This window comes from Toxorhynchites rutilus, chromosome 3 (genome assembly GCF_029784135.1).
Source record: "Toxorhynchites rutilus septentrionalis strain SRP chromosome 3, ASM2978413v1, whole genome shotgun sequence".
In the NCBI taxonomy this organism is placed as follows: Eukaryota; Metazoa; Arthropoda; class Insecta; order Diptera; family Culicidae; genus Toxorhynchites; species Toxorhynchites rutilus.
In genome coordinates this window covers 24,003,465-24,018,563 of record NC_073746.1, presented here as the reverse complement: position 1 = coordinate 24,018,563, position 15,099 = coordinate 24,003,465, and the positions used below count along the sequence as shown (strand labels likewise).

Here is a 15,099-nt window from a genome sequence, read left to right as displayed (position 1 = left end):
TAAACAAATGACGCCATATTGATTTTGATTTTGGGTAGCCTATATTCAATTGATGTCTAACCCCTGGCTTCACTGTCAATTTTTCGTAAATTTGGAAAAATGTCGTCGAACGAAAAAGAGCGTCGTGAATTAATCCTGTGCACTCATTTCGAGAATCCGGAGTTGTCACATCGGGACATCGGTAAGATGCTGGGAATCGTCCAATCCACGGTCAGCAGAGTACTAAAACGATACTTCGAGAACCTAACCATCGACCGGAAGGTGAAGAACGGCAAAAATGGATGCTCCGTCAGTGAAAAAGATCACAAGCGCGTAGTTAAGCAGTTTAGACGTGATCCAAGAAGTTCGGTCCGGGATGTAGCCAATAAGCTGAATTTGTCAAGTTCATTCGTCCAGCGGACCAAGCAGCGGGAGGGCCTGCGTACATACAAGGTTCAGAAGGCTCCTAACCGCGACGAAAGGCAAAACATGGTGGGGAAGACGCGAGCCCGGAAGCTGTACACCGAAATGCTACCGAAGCCGCATTGCCTGGTAATGGACGACGAAACCTACATCAAAGCGGACTTTCGTCAGCTGCCGGGCCTGTTGTTCTTCTCCGCAGAGGACAAATTCAGCGTTCCGGAGGAGATTCGCAAGCAGAAACTATCCAAGTTTGCCAAAAAGTACATGGTGTGGCAAGCGATCTGCTCTTGCGGAAAGCGGAGCGCCCCCTTCGTGATGACCGGCACGGTAAACGGGCAGGTTTACCTTAAGGAGTACCTATAGAAGCGCTTACTACCACTATTGAAGCAGCACGAGGGCCCGACCATCTTCTGGCCGGATCTCGCTTCGTGCCACTATTCAAAGGACGTGTTGGAGTGGTACGAAGCCAACGGGGTCACCTTCGTGCCAAAGGAAATAAACCCGCCCAACGCGCCGGAGCTTCGCCCAATAGAGAAATATTGGGCGATTATGAAACAGGTCCTCCGGAAGAACCCAAAAGATGTCGAATCGGAGGCGGACTTCAAAAGAAAATGGATTTCTGTTCAAACAAAACTACAACCTGACGTTGTACAGAACCTTATGGACGGGGTAAAGAGGATGGTGCGAGCATACGGGCTTGGGCTCGAAGTATGAATAAAAAGAAAATGCCAATAGTTGTTTAATAGTTTTTATTTTACTGTCTAAAATTTTCAAAAGGGTCGGTCTACTGGGCGAATTTCTACAGCGTTTTTTTTTGTAATGCAATTTGATGTGACACACCCTTTATGAATGTCAAACATTAATAGAAAAATAGCTTTTTTGTGATTCGATTATGTATTGGATTCGAAAATTAACGTTGAACGTTGCCATTGCGATTATATATAATCGTGTCCGACCTGTATTTTGCCACAAATCTACCTTTAAAGAAGACTTTTATGAAAAAAATTATAAGACGTAATGGTGAGAAGAACTTTGACTCGAAAATCGATCTTTGGGAACTTTTTCTTCTTGGATGGCACTAACGTTCCCAGTGAAACTTTTGCCGTCTCAACCTAGGTATTTCTTGCGTCAACTTTTTCAGTGGTACAGGGCGAACTCGATTACATACAGTCTCAAACTTTTTTTCACATATATCCCAACCCTGCATAAAATCTAGTCAAAAAAAATATTTTTATTTGTTTTTATACACATATTTTTCGTTTTTTAAATATAAAAGAAGAATTTATTTTTTTATTCATCCCCTAAAGGTCAGAGAACAATTCTTTCACATAAAAAATACAAGTACAGGCCGGTCTCGATTATATACAGACTAGATTATATGTGATTCGATTATATACAATTTTGGACTCGATTATATACAGTTTGGAAAAAAATATTTTTTTTTATAATTCAAATATGAGCTATTTAAAGAAGAAATGTAACCTTTCAACGGTAAAGTGAAGTTTAAGTGGCGGGGTAAAAGTGAAGTTTAAGTGGTGGGGTAAAAATCGTGATTTTCGAAGATTTCGCTTGAATTTTCACCAGGAATTGTTTATATCGATATTGCAGCAAATTAAGAAAGATAGAAGTTGGGTGTCAAAGAAAATTGTAGAGCGGTTAGAGAGCTTTAATTTAATTGATAGGAACAATCTAGTTTAAAATAAATTTTTAGGATAAAATAAATAATAACACATTCAAAATTATCAACTTTTGAGTTTTTCACTTCCAAAATGTTATTAATATCCACTTATTTAGTTGTTTCGCTATTATGTACTTATGTACTATCCTGTACTAAATTTTCTCATCACACATCATTTTCTCAGCATACTTTTTACTGTAGAGCCAGTTTGAGACAACAGAGTCCGGAACAAAAAGTTCTATAACTCTGTCATTGTTGAAATTCGAACATATGCGTAGAAGGATTTTTTCATCAAATATAATCCTCTATCACCTCTATCCTCTATTCCCGAATGAATTCGGATTTGTTATATGAGAAAGGTATTTTATGACTTTAAGGGAATGAATCAAAAATCAAATTCCGCTTTTATTTTCAAAAAACCAAAAATACATGCAAAAAAAACGAATAAAGATTTTTTTTTGACTCGATTATATACAGTGAATAGAAATCAAGAACTGTATATAATCGAGTCCGTACAGTATCCGGAATCTCGTTGGAAGAGATAGAGGATCATATTTGATGCTAAAAAACCCTTGTACACAAATGCTCGAATTTCAATAATGGCAATGAGTTGTAGGACTCGTTTTTTATGAATTGGCGGATTTAGGTAACATTTTGAAAGTAAAAAACAGGAAGTGGGTTATATCTATGGTATAACCGCAAGGGTGACGTAGGACTATCGTTGATTTAGAGATCATTTGTTTGAAGTTGAATCTAAATCCATTCTGAATGAATGAATAAATTAATATTTGGGGGACTTCAAAAACGAGATCGTTACGTTGGAGGCTCAAGGTTTCATGCATCCAATATTGGAAACAAAAAACCTTGTTCTGAAGAATAATCTTCAGAAGCTTTCCTGCTAACTGCACTTGATTGACAAATCACAAAACCAAATGTATGTGGTCGCAGTATTATATGGATAGAAAACATTAGAATAAACTCGCTTCAATGTAATTTTCAATTCCAAGGGGAACTGGCAGTTTATTTTTCAGCAACGATCATTTCTTTCCAGGTTTCTTCTCGATAACCAGCATCTTCCCGAGGAACCGTATTTCGATGCTGGAACGTATTTCTTGGCCATCTTCTCTTCTCTTTCTGATCGATCGGCTTTTCTGCGCTCCCTCACAGTTAAAACAAACTGATTGCATTTCAGGTTAGATCAGGCCAGGTAATAAATCCCACGATCCCTCGCCGTTCAGCTCGTTCAGTAACGATGTTATCTTGTCGATGTCCTCAGGCGTCGTGCACAAATTACGTTACGCTAAAAATCCGGATCTTGTCCGGGGTTTACATTCAATACTTTTATGTTTTATAAAATGACACTTCCCTTGCTTTCGTTCATTTCTTACTCTACTCTCGCACCGTGAGGACTCGTTTCATCGGGACTAAGCAGACAGCTCGTTAGTCTTCCGGTGGTAAGGCACCACGAAAGCAGCTCGGATAAGCGCACCAGCCGCAGGAAGCGTGAAGAAGCCACATTGCTATCGACCGGAAACTTCGCATGAAATTCGTCGCTATCAGAAGTCGACCGAATTACTGATCTGCAAGCTACCTTTGCAGCATTTGGTTCGTGGAATTGCTCAGGACTTTAAAACCGACTTGCGCATCCAAAGTTCCGCGGTTATGACGCTGCAGGAGGCCTCTTAGAAAATACCAATTTGTGCGCTATCCATGCAAAACGCGTCACATCATGCCCAAGAACATTCAGCTGGCCCGTCGAATCCAAGGAGAGCGTGCTATATTAGCTTAGCATATAATCAACGGTCCTTTTCAGGGCTCCAAATTTGATGGTTAAGAGTCCAGAAAAGTTTTTTACAGGCCGAACTGAAAGGAGCATTTAACGAAAATCGTGGTGTCGATGATAATTCGATACCGATAGGTGCCATGGATATGGATTTCATGATGAAGAATATGAAATACATGGCATGATGTAGTGAATATATCCGAAGAAATCACTTTGGTGAAACTGCATTATAAAATTATTTGTGTACGAATGCCGCAATCGATAGTCGACTCTAATTTGCGCAGGGTAATTTCCTCGGAGGACTCGATTCCTTTTTTGAGCATATTAATAATCTCTTTCTGGCAAAACGAAGTGGTATGAATCACATTATTCGAATGATAGAATAAAGATGTTTTCTGCCAATTGCCTTCAACCTCCAAACATCGCTTTCTCCCGTTTGTCGTTTTCACGTTCGCTAATCCTTTCTCACAACACCCATTTCTCGTTTGAGAAATTGTTGAGTAAACATCGTTTGCCAGTGCGCGTAGAGCGGGAATTCCTAAAGATTCATTGCACCTCTAATAAATTGCCGAAAGACGTGGTCTTACGTTGATCGCACTTGATTGAAAAAATCCAAAACGAAATGTATTTGGTCGCAGCATTATATGGGTAGAAAGCAAATAATCGCTCGAAAATGACTGGATTTTCGCGATGTGGAACATTTTCCGTTTTTCATGTTATGCATCCAATATTGGATACGAAAATTTTCCACTGATGGGGAAAACAAATATTCAGATGCTTTCCTGTTAATTGCGATTGATTGAAAAATCACAAAATCAAATGTATTTGGTGGCAGTGTTATATGGATAGAAAACATTAAAATAAACTATTTCGCATGAATGTATTTTTCAATTCCCAGGGGAACTGGCAGATTATTTTTCAGCAACGATGATAGCAACGAGAATTCCGCGCGTGTATGTGTGTGTGTGTGTGTGTGGCGGCTGCTCCGATGTTTCAAGCGGAACCGTGGCATCACTCTCCTCCTGATGGATTCCCTTCTGGCATTAGGTGCACAAACAGGCTCTTGGTGACACCGTTCATCAGCGCTTTCATGATAAACGAAATTAGCTTCACCACAACAGCGACAACATGCTCCAATCGCTGTTCAATTATAACTGAGTGGGTTTACGAGCGGCGCTCGCTTATATACCGATTGGTGATTTCAATAGCCTGTTTTGAAAGCAGTTTTAAGACTATTGAAACAAGTTTTTGGATGGAAAAGTAACAAGTATATGACGCGTAGACATTTTATCTTTTGAATGAAGTGTTTATCATACCATTTCGTTCAGTTGTTTAAGAGCTATTAACGCTCAAAATCTCGGTCTCCGGCGTAACGCTTTCGTTTTCGAAACTTTGATTTTACACCCCGGTATAGAAATGAAAGACGTAGTCCTACGTCAGAAACCTGAAAGCCAGTGGTTTTTAGGTTGTTATTATCAATTTTATTCCAAAAATGCAGATTAAACTCGATTGTATCTATCAAGTTAATTCAAGCCCTCTAACCTGTTCTGCTATTTATTCTTTGCTCCTATCATTCCTAATTTCGCTGCTAAATACTTTTTAAACGATTCCTGGTGAGCCTTCAAGTAAGAATCTTCAAAAATCACGATTCTCACTTCATTGTGTTTATACTAGCCAATGACCTTCCAATCTTAACGTTCAAATGTTCATTTTTTTTCTTGAAATAAGTCATATTTGAAATACATTTTTTTAACTGTGTATAATCGAGTCAGTATATAACCGAGTCTCTGTATAATTCAGTCCGACCTGTACTTAGTTGAGATTTCTTGTGGCCAAAAAACACTCCATAAAATTCCTTCGATGAAAAACCCCTAGCTAGAACGGAAATCGAACCCGAATCCTCGGCATGATAATGTGATGCTAACCACTAGGCCGCAGGAACATTTACGTTTACCAGACCAGAATTTTCAAAATAATTGGTCAAATGTTGCACGAAAAAGTGTTTTCCAATGTTTTTACTGAAGTTGAAGCAGACCGAAAAGTAGAACGTTTTTTTATGACGCGGGTAAAATGGACATATGATGGGGGTGAGACGGACGGGTAATGTAATATACGAAACGTAGAAGTTTATCGCTCGCAAGAGGAATAATGTTTTTCAACCAAGGTATGAAATCATTTCGTATGTCCGTTATATGTTGTGAAATTGAATTGAGCCACCCTAAAGTGATATTGTGTTTTTCTCATACCAGAGATACCACATGTCTCCAAAAACTGTCAAGTTATTTTCTACACTTCTTTCCTTAGAAATAGAAGAAAAAGATATAAAATGGTTTGTAAAAAAGTACCTCTGAATGAAACTTTCTTCGTTTGTTCTCAGGTAAACGTGTGATATCAATAATAGTCACTAATTTCAGACTTAAATACCTTGTTATTCAGTTTGAACAGTGTTGTTGTTATTCTTCAATATGTCTACATCTTTATAAAAAGTTATTGCTTTAGATTTTTTTTCATTATACACATTTCGACATCATTAGTATTGTTTTTCACTATTATGAATACCATTGAGAATATGCAATTAAATTTGAGTTCAAACCAAACAAGGAGCGACACTCGCTATCATTACCTTCAACCACCCAAGTCATTACAATCCTTCCCCAAGTGGTACGAATTCCGATGAAACACTCCCGAAAAAGTAAACTTCATGCATTTATTCATGCTTTAACAAACAGCCAACAAATGGAATCTATTAAAGAAAAAGTAAATTTATTCAACCCTTTCCCGTGTTTTCTCACCCACTAGAGAATTTTCTTCAAATAGAATAATGAGAAAAGGCAACGCTTCTCTGAATGTACTGCGGAGTTCAGCCTCAATTGCCAGCTGAAACGTATCATCATTGCGGGAGCAAGGATGGTGCGGTGGTGTCTGGTAGATCCGACCGGTAATGCTCTCCGATTTCTGTGCTATGGTTTTAAAAGAGAGGAGGAAGCGAAGAATGGTGTTGCTGTAGCTAGTATTTACATTAGGAAGGTACTTCTGTTTTTATCCATAGACACGTGTACCAAGAATCTGTGTTGGCGTTGGCTGAAAGCCCTCGCTGGGGCGAGAGCAAAAACCACCTGTAAGTGGTTGAATTTATTCTAGTTAAGCAAATGGTTCTTAGGTGGTTTCCGCCCTAAGACAAGTTCATTGATTTTCATTCGATGCGGCTGGATCTTAAGACTAGAGTTTTGAAATCGATACGAGCAGCCAGGCAAGAATCTCATTTTCTGAAGGATGAAATTAAATACTCGTCTACGTAAAAAGAAGCATTCCGTTTACCAATGTGAAACTCGTTAACGATTTGTACTAAGTTGATCATAGGTTTCAATGTCAAATCATTGTCAATGTTTTATTGGTATCACCATCATATTATATTATTTGGTTTTATACATTTTCATACTAAATTTGCATGATGCATGATGTTGAAAGATATTCAAGCACTCTGTTGGTGAAGCATTATTAAATCTAATCATTGCTCGTCCATTGTGATGCAGACTTATCCTTACCATCCCTGAAGAATTTATGACGTAGATGCTACTTTATGAACAATTCAAGCACACTGTCTGGCGTTCGCTATTTCGAACGCATTCCCCCACACGTGCGAATCATGTAAATTCCCAGGGTATCCCGGTACTAAACTGAACACGAACGAAAGCCACACAGTGATCGCCGCCCACCGGAGAAGGAAATGAATCCACTGTGCATGTGGGTTACGTGCGATGTAGAAAGGTAGAACTCACCTGTGCGTTGAATGCATGTCCGAGCAGTTCCACCAGTTGCTTTGCATATTGCTCGGAGCGTCCCGTTTCGGTAGCGTAGAGAACCGTCGCCTTAATCCGCCGAGATAATGCGCGTCCGAATAATTTAGATGTAAATTTGACGGCCCTGTCAAGAGATAGAGAGAAGATACGTGAATATTGAGGTTTGCAAAAAAAAAATGAGTGACACATGGTAATTTTTTGGATGGCTTCACACATTTGCTTGTGCAGGATTCTGGTTAAGCAAAGTGGTTGTCATACATATATATTTGAGCAGGTTCTGACGAAGTCACAAGCTGTCTTGTTCCAAATTAGTTGGTTGAGTTGTGCTAATAAAGTAGGGGTATGAAAAAGTCCATGCTTGTCCACGGAGAGGTAGGTGGGGGTACATACCGAGTCCACGTGGACAGGAAGATTAAATATTTTTTTAATAAAATCTCCTATACATTCAAAATTAAGGCGGGACCCCGGTGTGGAAAATTTAAAAAATCGAATTTTTGTTTTTTGCATTTTTGGGACACTCTGCCCTCAGAAATGTTGTCCTAAAAGGATTTTTCGATATTTGATTTCGTTGGAAAGTTACAGCCAAAAGTATGAAGTAACATCAAGGGATAGAATATTGCTGTATGAATTTTTAATCGCGTTTTTCTCGAAACCATGTTTTTTCAACTGGTGGTTTCGATATCTCAGGATCTATTCGACCGATTTGGCTGAATTTTATTTGTCAGTGTGTAAAAGTGAATTATCTAAAGTGTTACATAGCCGTTTATTGATATCTCATTATTTTGAAACAGCGATTTTTCATAAAAAAGTAAGTCATTTTTAACAAAAATGGCCGCCATTTTGGCAATTTTTTCGAATTTTCGAAAACTCCTATGTAACGCTTTAAGTATTGTCCTAAAGTTTCAAAATATTCATTGAAATTTGTTCTACGAACCCCGCTGCTTCAGAACCGATGCCACCAGCAAGGTACCGATTTTCAGACAGTATCTGAATGCGTAGATGCTGTTGTCAACAGCGTATCATAATTCGTGCACTCTAAAAATGGAAAATACAAATTCAAATATACCTTAAACAATAACCAAAATACCCGAACACTTCACTCTATTCCTAACATCCGAAAAAAAATGACGAAAATTAATTGTTTTCCGACCTTCCAGACAAGGGTCCCCGCTTAAATCAAATCTGTTACATATTGAAGAATTTCAAAACTCTCCGTATTTATCAATAAACGGATTGGACCCTCTGAGAGTGCTGCCCAGTCAAGCGACTATATATTTTTCTATCATATCATTGAACTTCTTCAGTGAAATCTGAATTCCTAAAATATCTCGTCAGTTTCTAGGAATATATATATATATATATATATATATATATATATATATATATATATATATATATATATATATATATATATATATATATATATATATATATATATATATATATATATATATTTATTTATATATATATATATATATATATATATATATATGTTGATGACCCACTATGCAAAGCGTTTGTATGCCCATGCAGCAAAATAATTTCGCCCGATTTCAGGGATAAAAAAATCAGCGTATCTGGCAACTCTGCATTTTCGCCGCTGATTCATATTTACATATTGTAATTCGCGACTACGAAGCTGAATTTGACAGCTTGTGCGCGTGAAGCGAATGTCAACAAAGAATCGTAAAAAGAATGTGATTTTTAAACGCACCGTTTTTAACGTTTTTTGCAGAAATTTTCGTAATGGTGAGTATGTATCGAAAGAACTATCCTCTAGTATGCTAATTTAGTTAAATCACATAAATTTACTGCAGGGGAAAACGTTTTCTTACCGCATCCAAAGGACACTGTCTTTACTTGTGAAAAAGTAAACAAACTTTCAGGATACTAAATTTTAATAAAAATTAATAATTGTGTGCAAAATTTATCTTCCAATCGGTTGAAAAATGAGTTTTCCTTATGCAGTGAAAAAAACTTTGCCGTAGCTTAAGCTGAATTTAACTTATAAGTGTTTTTCTGTGACCTTGTTTCATGCATTATCAGGAGCCATCAGTCGGAGAAAATGAAACCTGCTACGTGGCTGTGGAGTTTGCGGATGTGTTCGATTACGCTGCGGGTGGAAGCCGTTTAGTCGTCGAAGGCGAAAGATTGTTCAAAGCTGGACATCTTTTAATAGTTGGTGTTGAAGAAGTTCACGATGAAGGCTTCAGTATTTTCTCGTCCTGCCTCCAGTCATCATCTCCAAGCTCGGAACCCCATACAATAAAAATTCGTACGAAAATCTCCTTCTCCAAATGGTTGTTTTCGTGTTCCTGTAAAGCTGGCAAAGGGAAGTGCAAACGTCATGGCTGTTTTATATCATTTGCTTAAGTATGTTTTATTTTATTTCTTTATTATCGCACATTTTGCACCAAGTAGGACTATTTCACACTTTTTCAAAAGTGCGAAAATGTGAATGTGAATACTTGGAGAGTAGAAGTTCGACACGGTGAAATAGAGGCTACAAATACGGGAGGTTTTTGTAGGTTCTATCTTTAGCCGTAGTCGTTGGATCCAGTCTAGATACCGCGATTTGTCCGTTTTCGGAGGGGAGGCATGAAAAAAAATTCCGGGGCGATATCTCTGCTTACATCCGGGGACGACACAAACAATACGGCTTTTGAATTTTGCAGATTGTTCGGAGTCAGCTTCAAGCAAATTTCGTCCGACTTGCATGTTCTCCGGGCAATTTGTGCAGCTTTTGACGTCCATATTTCACACGTTCTAAGGAAAATATTTTGAAAAATATTAGAGCACTGATTGAATAAAAGCCAGATCTTTGTATTTTAGGTATTTTATGAACACTAAGCGGATATTTTTATATCAAATTTCATTAATTCGGTTTACCTCTCTCGCAGGTAGATTGACAGAGGGTGTACTTCAACGCCTTTTTTTCACTACTAAATGACAATAAATTTTGGTTCGGAGCATCGAAACAGCTAAGAAAAACTATTTTTCAACAATTTCCACTAATTGTAAGATAAACACGGTACAAGTTTTCGAGAAATAAGTATATTAATTACAGAGAAAATATGCAACGGTTTGTTTACATATTTTTCACTCACACGCGAAACTTTCATAGGTGGCGACACCGTACCTTCGATGACGCGAATAAATTGACAGACAGTTCACACAAAACATTCAATCGGACAGGACGTTTTTATTGATAGTGAAGAAAGCGAAAGTTGAAAGTGAATTAGAAAGAAAGTGAAGTTATCGGAAAAAAAAACAAAGAAGGACAACACAACGTAGGAAACGAAAGGTGTACGGATTCAACTATATATATATATATATATATATATATATATATATATATATATATATATATATATATATATATATATATATATATATATTTGCGTGAGATTGTTCATGTACCATTATTAATCGTCAAGAAGTAAAGAAGTAAAGAAGAAACTTAAAATGTTCTGTTTAGGGGTTATAATTATTTTTCCAAAAATGCATGGTAAACTGGATTATTTCTATCAACCAAATTGATGTTCTCCAACCACCCTACAATTCCTTCCTAGAAACCGCATTGTTAATATTTCACAACAGAATTTTATGCAAAATTTCCTCATCTTTCAAATGAAAGTAATTGTGTTGTAGTAAGCAACGTACGTTTTGGAGTCCGTTCAAGGCAAAAAAGTCGGTCGATAATAAAGTTCAATCATTCTTTCGTAGTTGAGATTTGATCAAAAGCGTCAAATATTACATTGCCGTAGAAAGTTGATTCATTCCTCAAACACTTGTTTTAATCGGGGCCAGTTTCAGAGTTATGATTTTTTAGAAAAATTAAACAAATTAAAAAATAATTAATTCGCTCTGAAAATTCGCCAAACTATTGCGGTAAATGTTCCGTATTGCGCTGACAACTAAAAATAAATCGAATGTTTGAATGAATCAACATTTCTTGTGACCGATCGCATTCCGGAGTAGGCAAAGAACTACACTTTGATAAAAAAAAAACAGGAGCAAAAAGCGACATCGGAAATTTCGAGTGATTTTTGAAACGCTGTAACTCTGTTATAAAATAATGCATTCGTCAAAGCAACAACTGGACCTGGCATAAAATATTTTCAAGTTTGCAGTGCGCGGCGAGCAGTTCTGATCATCGATTTGCTGTGCGTTCATTATTCCTTGAAATATTCCTTATTCAAAATCAAAGGATAATTTTTCATTCGATAGAGAAAAAGGTTCTACTAAAACCTTTTTTGAATCAAATCGAAGCGAAATAATCAAGTTGATTGGATCATTTTTATGGAATATGGTTTTGAATTCTATAGAAACTTTGAATGCAAGCCAAAAACGTTTTATTTTTTTCTTGCAATGTCTTTTGTCTACAACGAATACACACATCAAACTAAAAATATGCACGTACGATATCTCTAAACTACAAATTTGTAGCTTGAAAATGTTGTATTTCTCATCTCCGTGTCATAATTAATACCGAAGCTACATCGTTCCGGAATCGCCTAATAATTTCGACCCTTTACTCCCCAATCTTTTGTCAAGTGCAGATCTATAGATATTAGAGCATGCTTTCTACTTTATCTTCTATTTTCTTGGAATTTTTTTTTAATAAAAAATAATCTATGCATATGAAATTGTTCTGTTCGTTTGTGTGCGCTTCAAAAATTCGAAAAGTTTGGCACTGATTGAGCTCATATTATGACACAATTTACAATCCACTTCAATTATTGGTGTCGCTATTGACAACTCTTCAGGAAGCTGTAATATTTCCAGATGGAATAAGCACAACTCTGGAATAAAGCTGTGAACGTAAATTAACTTTCTAGTATTGAATATTTATTCTATGCGATAGTAACATATTTTTCTGCAAGGGTTCAGAAAATCGTAAACTTAAAATTGTATCTGATAATGATTTATTCGATCGGCGTTACTTAAGACCAATTTCTTGAATTTTGTGGTTTATATTCGGATACGGATTGTTCAACAGTATATTGCGCGTTTCCGTGATGGCACACCAGATAGTCTTTATATTTTCGCAGATAATAGAAAAAAAGTATTTCAAGTATTTTAAAATTAAACTCATATGAAACATATGCTTTGTTTTGCTACTCATTCCTCTGCCATGAAACCTAAATGTGTCACAGCAAAGCGTGGCAGGATACAGCTAGAAAAATTTCAAACAAAATAAACTTAAATGGAATTAAAATTCAATGTATGCACAATTCACTAATTTCCTCAATTATTCTACTAAAATAAGGAAAATTGTCCACGTGGACAACATGGGGATGGGTATGAAAATGTCCACGTTTGTCCACGGAGGGGGAGGGGGAGCCTAAAATCACGCTTCTTATGTCCACGTGATATGTGGACAACCCCAAATGGGATTTCCTGCAAAATGTCGATTCCCGAGAGAAAATACCCTCTGCAAAATTTGAGATCAATTGGACTTTATTTATTAGTGTCGTCAAAGTTAATTTTTTTTGACAACCGTAAAATTACCCAAATGGGGAGTACATGCAATGTGGTTTTCAAGAAAAATTGTTTGATGCCAAATGTCATCAAATTGCATAAAACGTCGAGATTAACTGTTTATTTTTTGTTGGATGATTTATCCTTATCGTGGTTCCCATCTGGTAAAAGATCATCGAACAGCAGAAGATTGAATAGAATGAAACGAATGGTGAGAAACTCGGATACCCGAGACTTATGTAGCTGATAATACACCCATACCAGAGCCCACCCAACTACACTCAATTTCGCTTAATCGACAAATATTGGGCAATTGTAAAACTGAAACCGAAAAAATTGACAAGGTGAAAAGGGATGCTGAAGATATGAAGAGATGGTGGAAAAGGGCCCGTCAGCTTGACCAACGGAGTGTCCAAAAACTGGTCCAAGATGTTCATAGAAAAGTTACCCGTTAAGTTAGTCAAAAACAATGTTTCTGAAGTTTGGGCTTTCAAGAACATACCGTGGAAAGGGCTTTTCAAAATTCCCAAAATTGCCATACAAATGAATCACAAATTTCTGCATTATTTGTGAATTAATCAAGCAAACGAAACCAAATTTGGCATGAGGAGAATATTGGGGGTGAATGACACACTAATGAATGACACACAAAACAAAAAAAAACACAAATTCCTACATAACTCAAAAACTAAGCAAGCAAACGGAACCAGATTTGGCATGCAAAGGTTTGAGGAGGCAAGAAATGTACGACTCTCCTCGCCCCTCTCTATGGGGCTGTCATACAAATGAAACACAAATTTCTGCATAAGTCGAGAACTAATCAAGCAAATAGAGCCAAATTTGGCATGTGATGTGACAATAAATGTTTCTAGGGTTGTTCAACACTCTTCCCACTCTCTAAAGTTGGGGGGGCTGCCTTACAAATGAAATATGAATTTCTGCATATCCCGAGAACTAATCGAGCAAAAGGGTAAGCGCAAAACTCGTGGAAGTCCGATTTAAGATGTCATCATTTTATTATATTTTCTGTATTCCATGTAAAGGAGAAACATGTTATTTGGAAGTGATTGAAAAATCTCGAACGAGAATTGTGTGTGAAAATAATTTGATATTACAATGATGAGTTTTGAAGTAAGTACTTTTGAATTTCCTCATAGTAAAAGGAAATTGTAAAGGATTTAGCTTATCAAGAAAACGTGAATGTTTGAAAATATTGATAGCAAAAAAAAAAAAAAATTAGGGGGTCTTCGTAGCCACTTGGTTACGCGTTCGCTTACTAAGCGATCGATCGTGAGTTCAAACTCAGGGCCCTCAATTGACCATCTTTGTGTTGTTATAGAATAACTACGTCCACGCAACCATCATCAGCTATGGAGATCGATCCACGGTGGAACAAAGATCGATTCATCCATACAACTGCTCTGCTCTGCAAGAAACATCGGGCTGCTGTTCTATAAATAACCCAACCCAATGATCAATATCAACTGTCTCCGCTGTCCGGTCTGCTGAGCAATGGAAGAACAGAAAGAATACCCTTACGCCGAAATGGCTACTACTGTGTAATTTACCATAATGTAATGGAACAGAAAACTTTACGCCTAAATGGCTACTACTAACTACTGTGTAATTTACAGTTTATAGAAACATAAACATATGTACATGTACACGATTAAAACCCGGCTCTGTTACAGCTAAAATGCTAATGGGCCTAATAAATAAATAAATGGGATAAAAAGAAAAAAAATTGGGCGGAACGAAGTTTGCCGGGTCAGCTAGTAATGTTATAAATTCTTTGAAACGAATTTGATTTTTATGCACCAAGATTTGAGAGAGACGAGTTTAAAAAACTACATAATTATATTTAAAATATTTCAGGGCTTCACTATTTTTATGGTTCTTGAGATACCTATATCTGCACTTGCTTGACCAAACTTAAAATGTCATTGGATGAA

The 15,099-nt window shown here is 37.0% G+C and overlaps 1 protein-coding gene across 3 annotated transcripts in view; it reads right to left on the bottom strand.

The window, feature by feature from the left end:
* Positions 1-15,099, bottom strand: part of LOC129779311 (nitric oxide synthase) — a 325,833-nt gene that overhangs the window by 89,637 nt on the left and 221,097 nt on the right. For all 3 annotated transcript variants that reach the window (XR_008743618.1, XM_055786717.1, XM_055786718.1), the window contains exon 12: positions 7,643-7,787. Coding sequence is in view for 2 of the 3 variants with exons in the window: in XM_055786717.1 (XP_055642692.1) it covers positions 7,643-7,787 (145 nt within the window). In the remaining variant the exon portion in view is untranslated. The remainder of the gene's footprint in view (positions 1-7,642; positions 7,788-15,099) is intronic.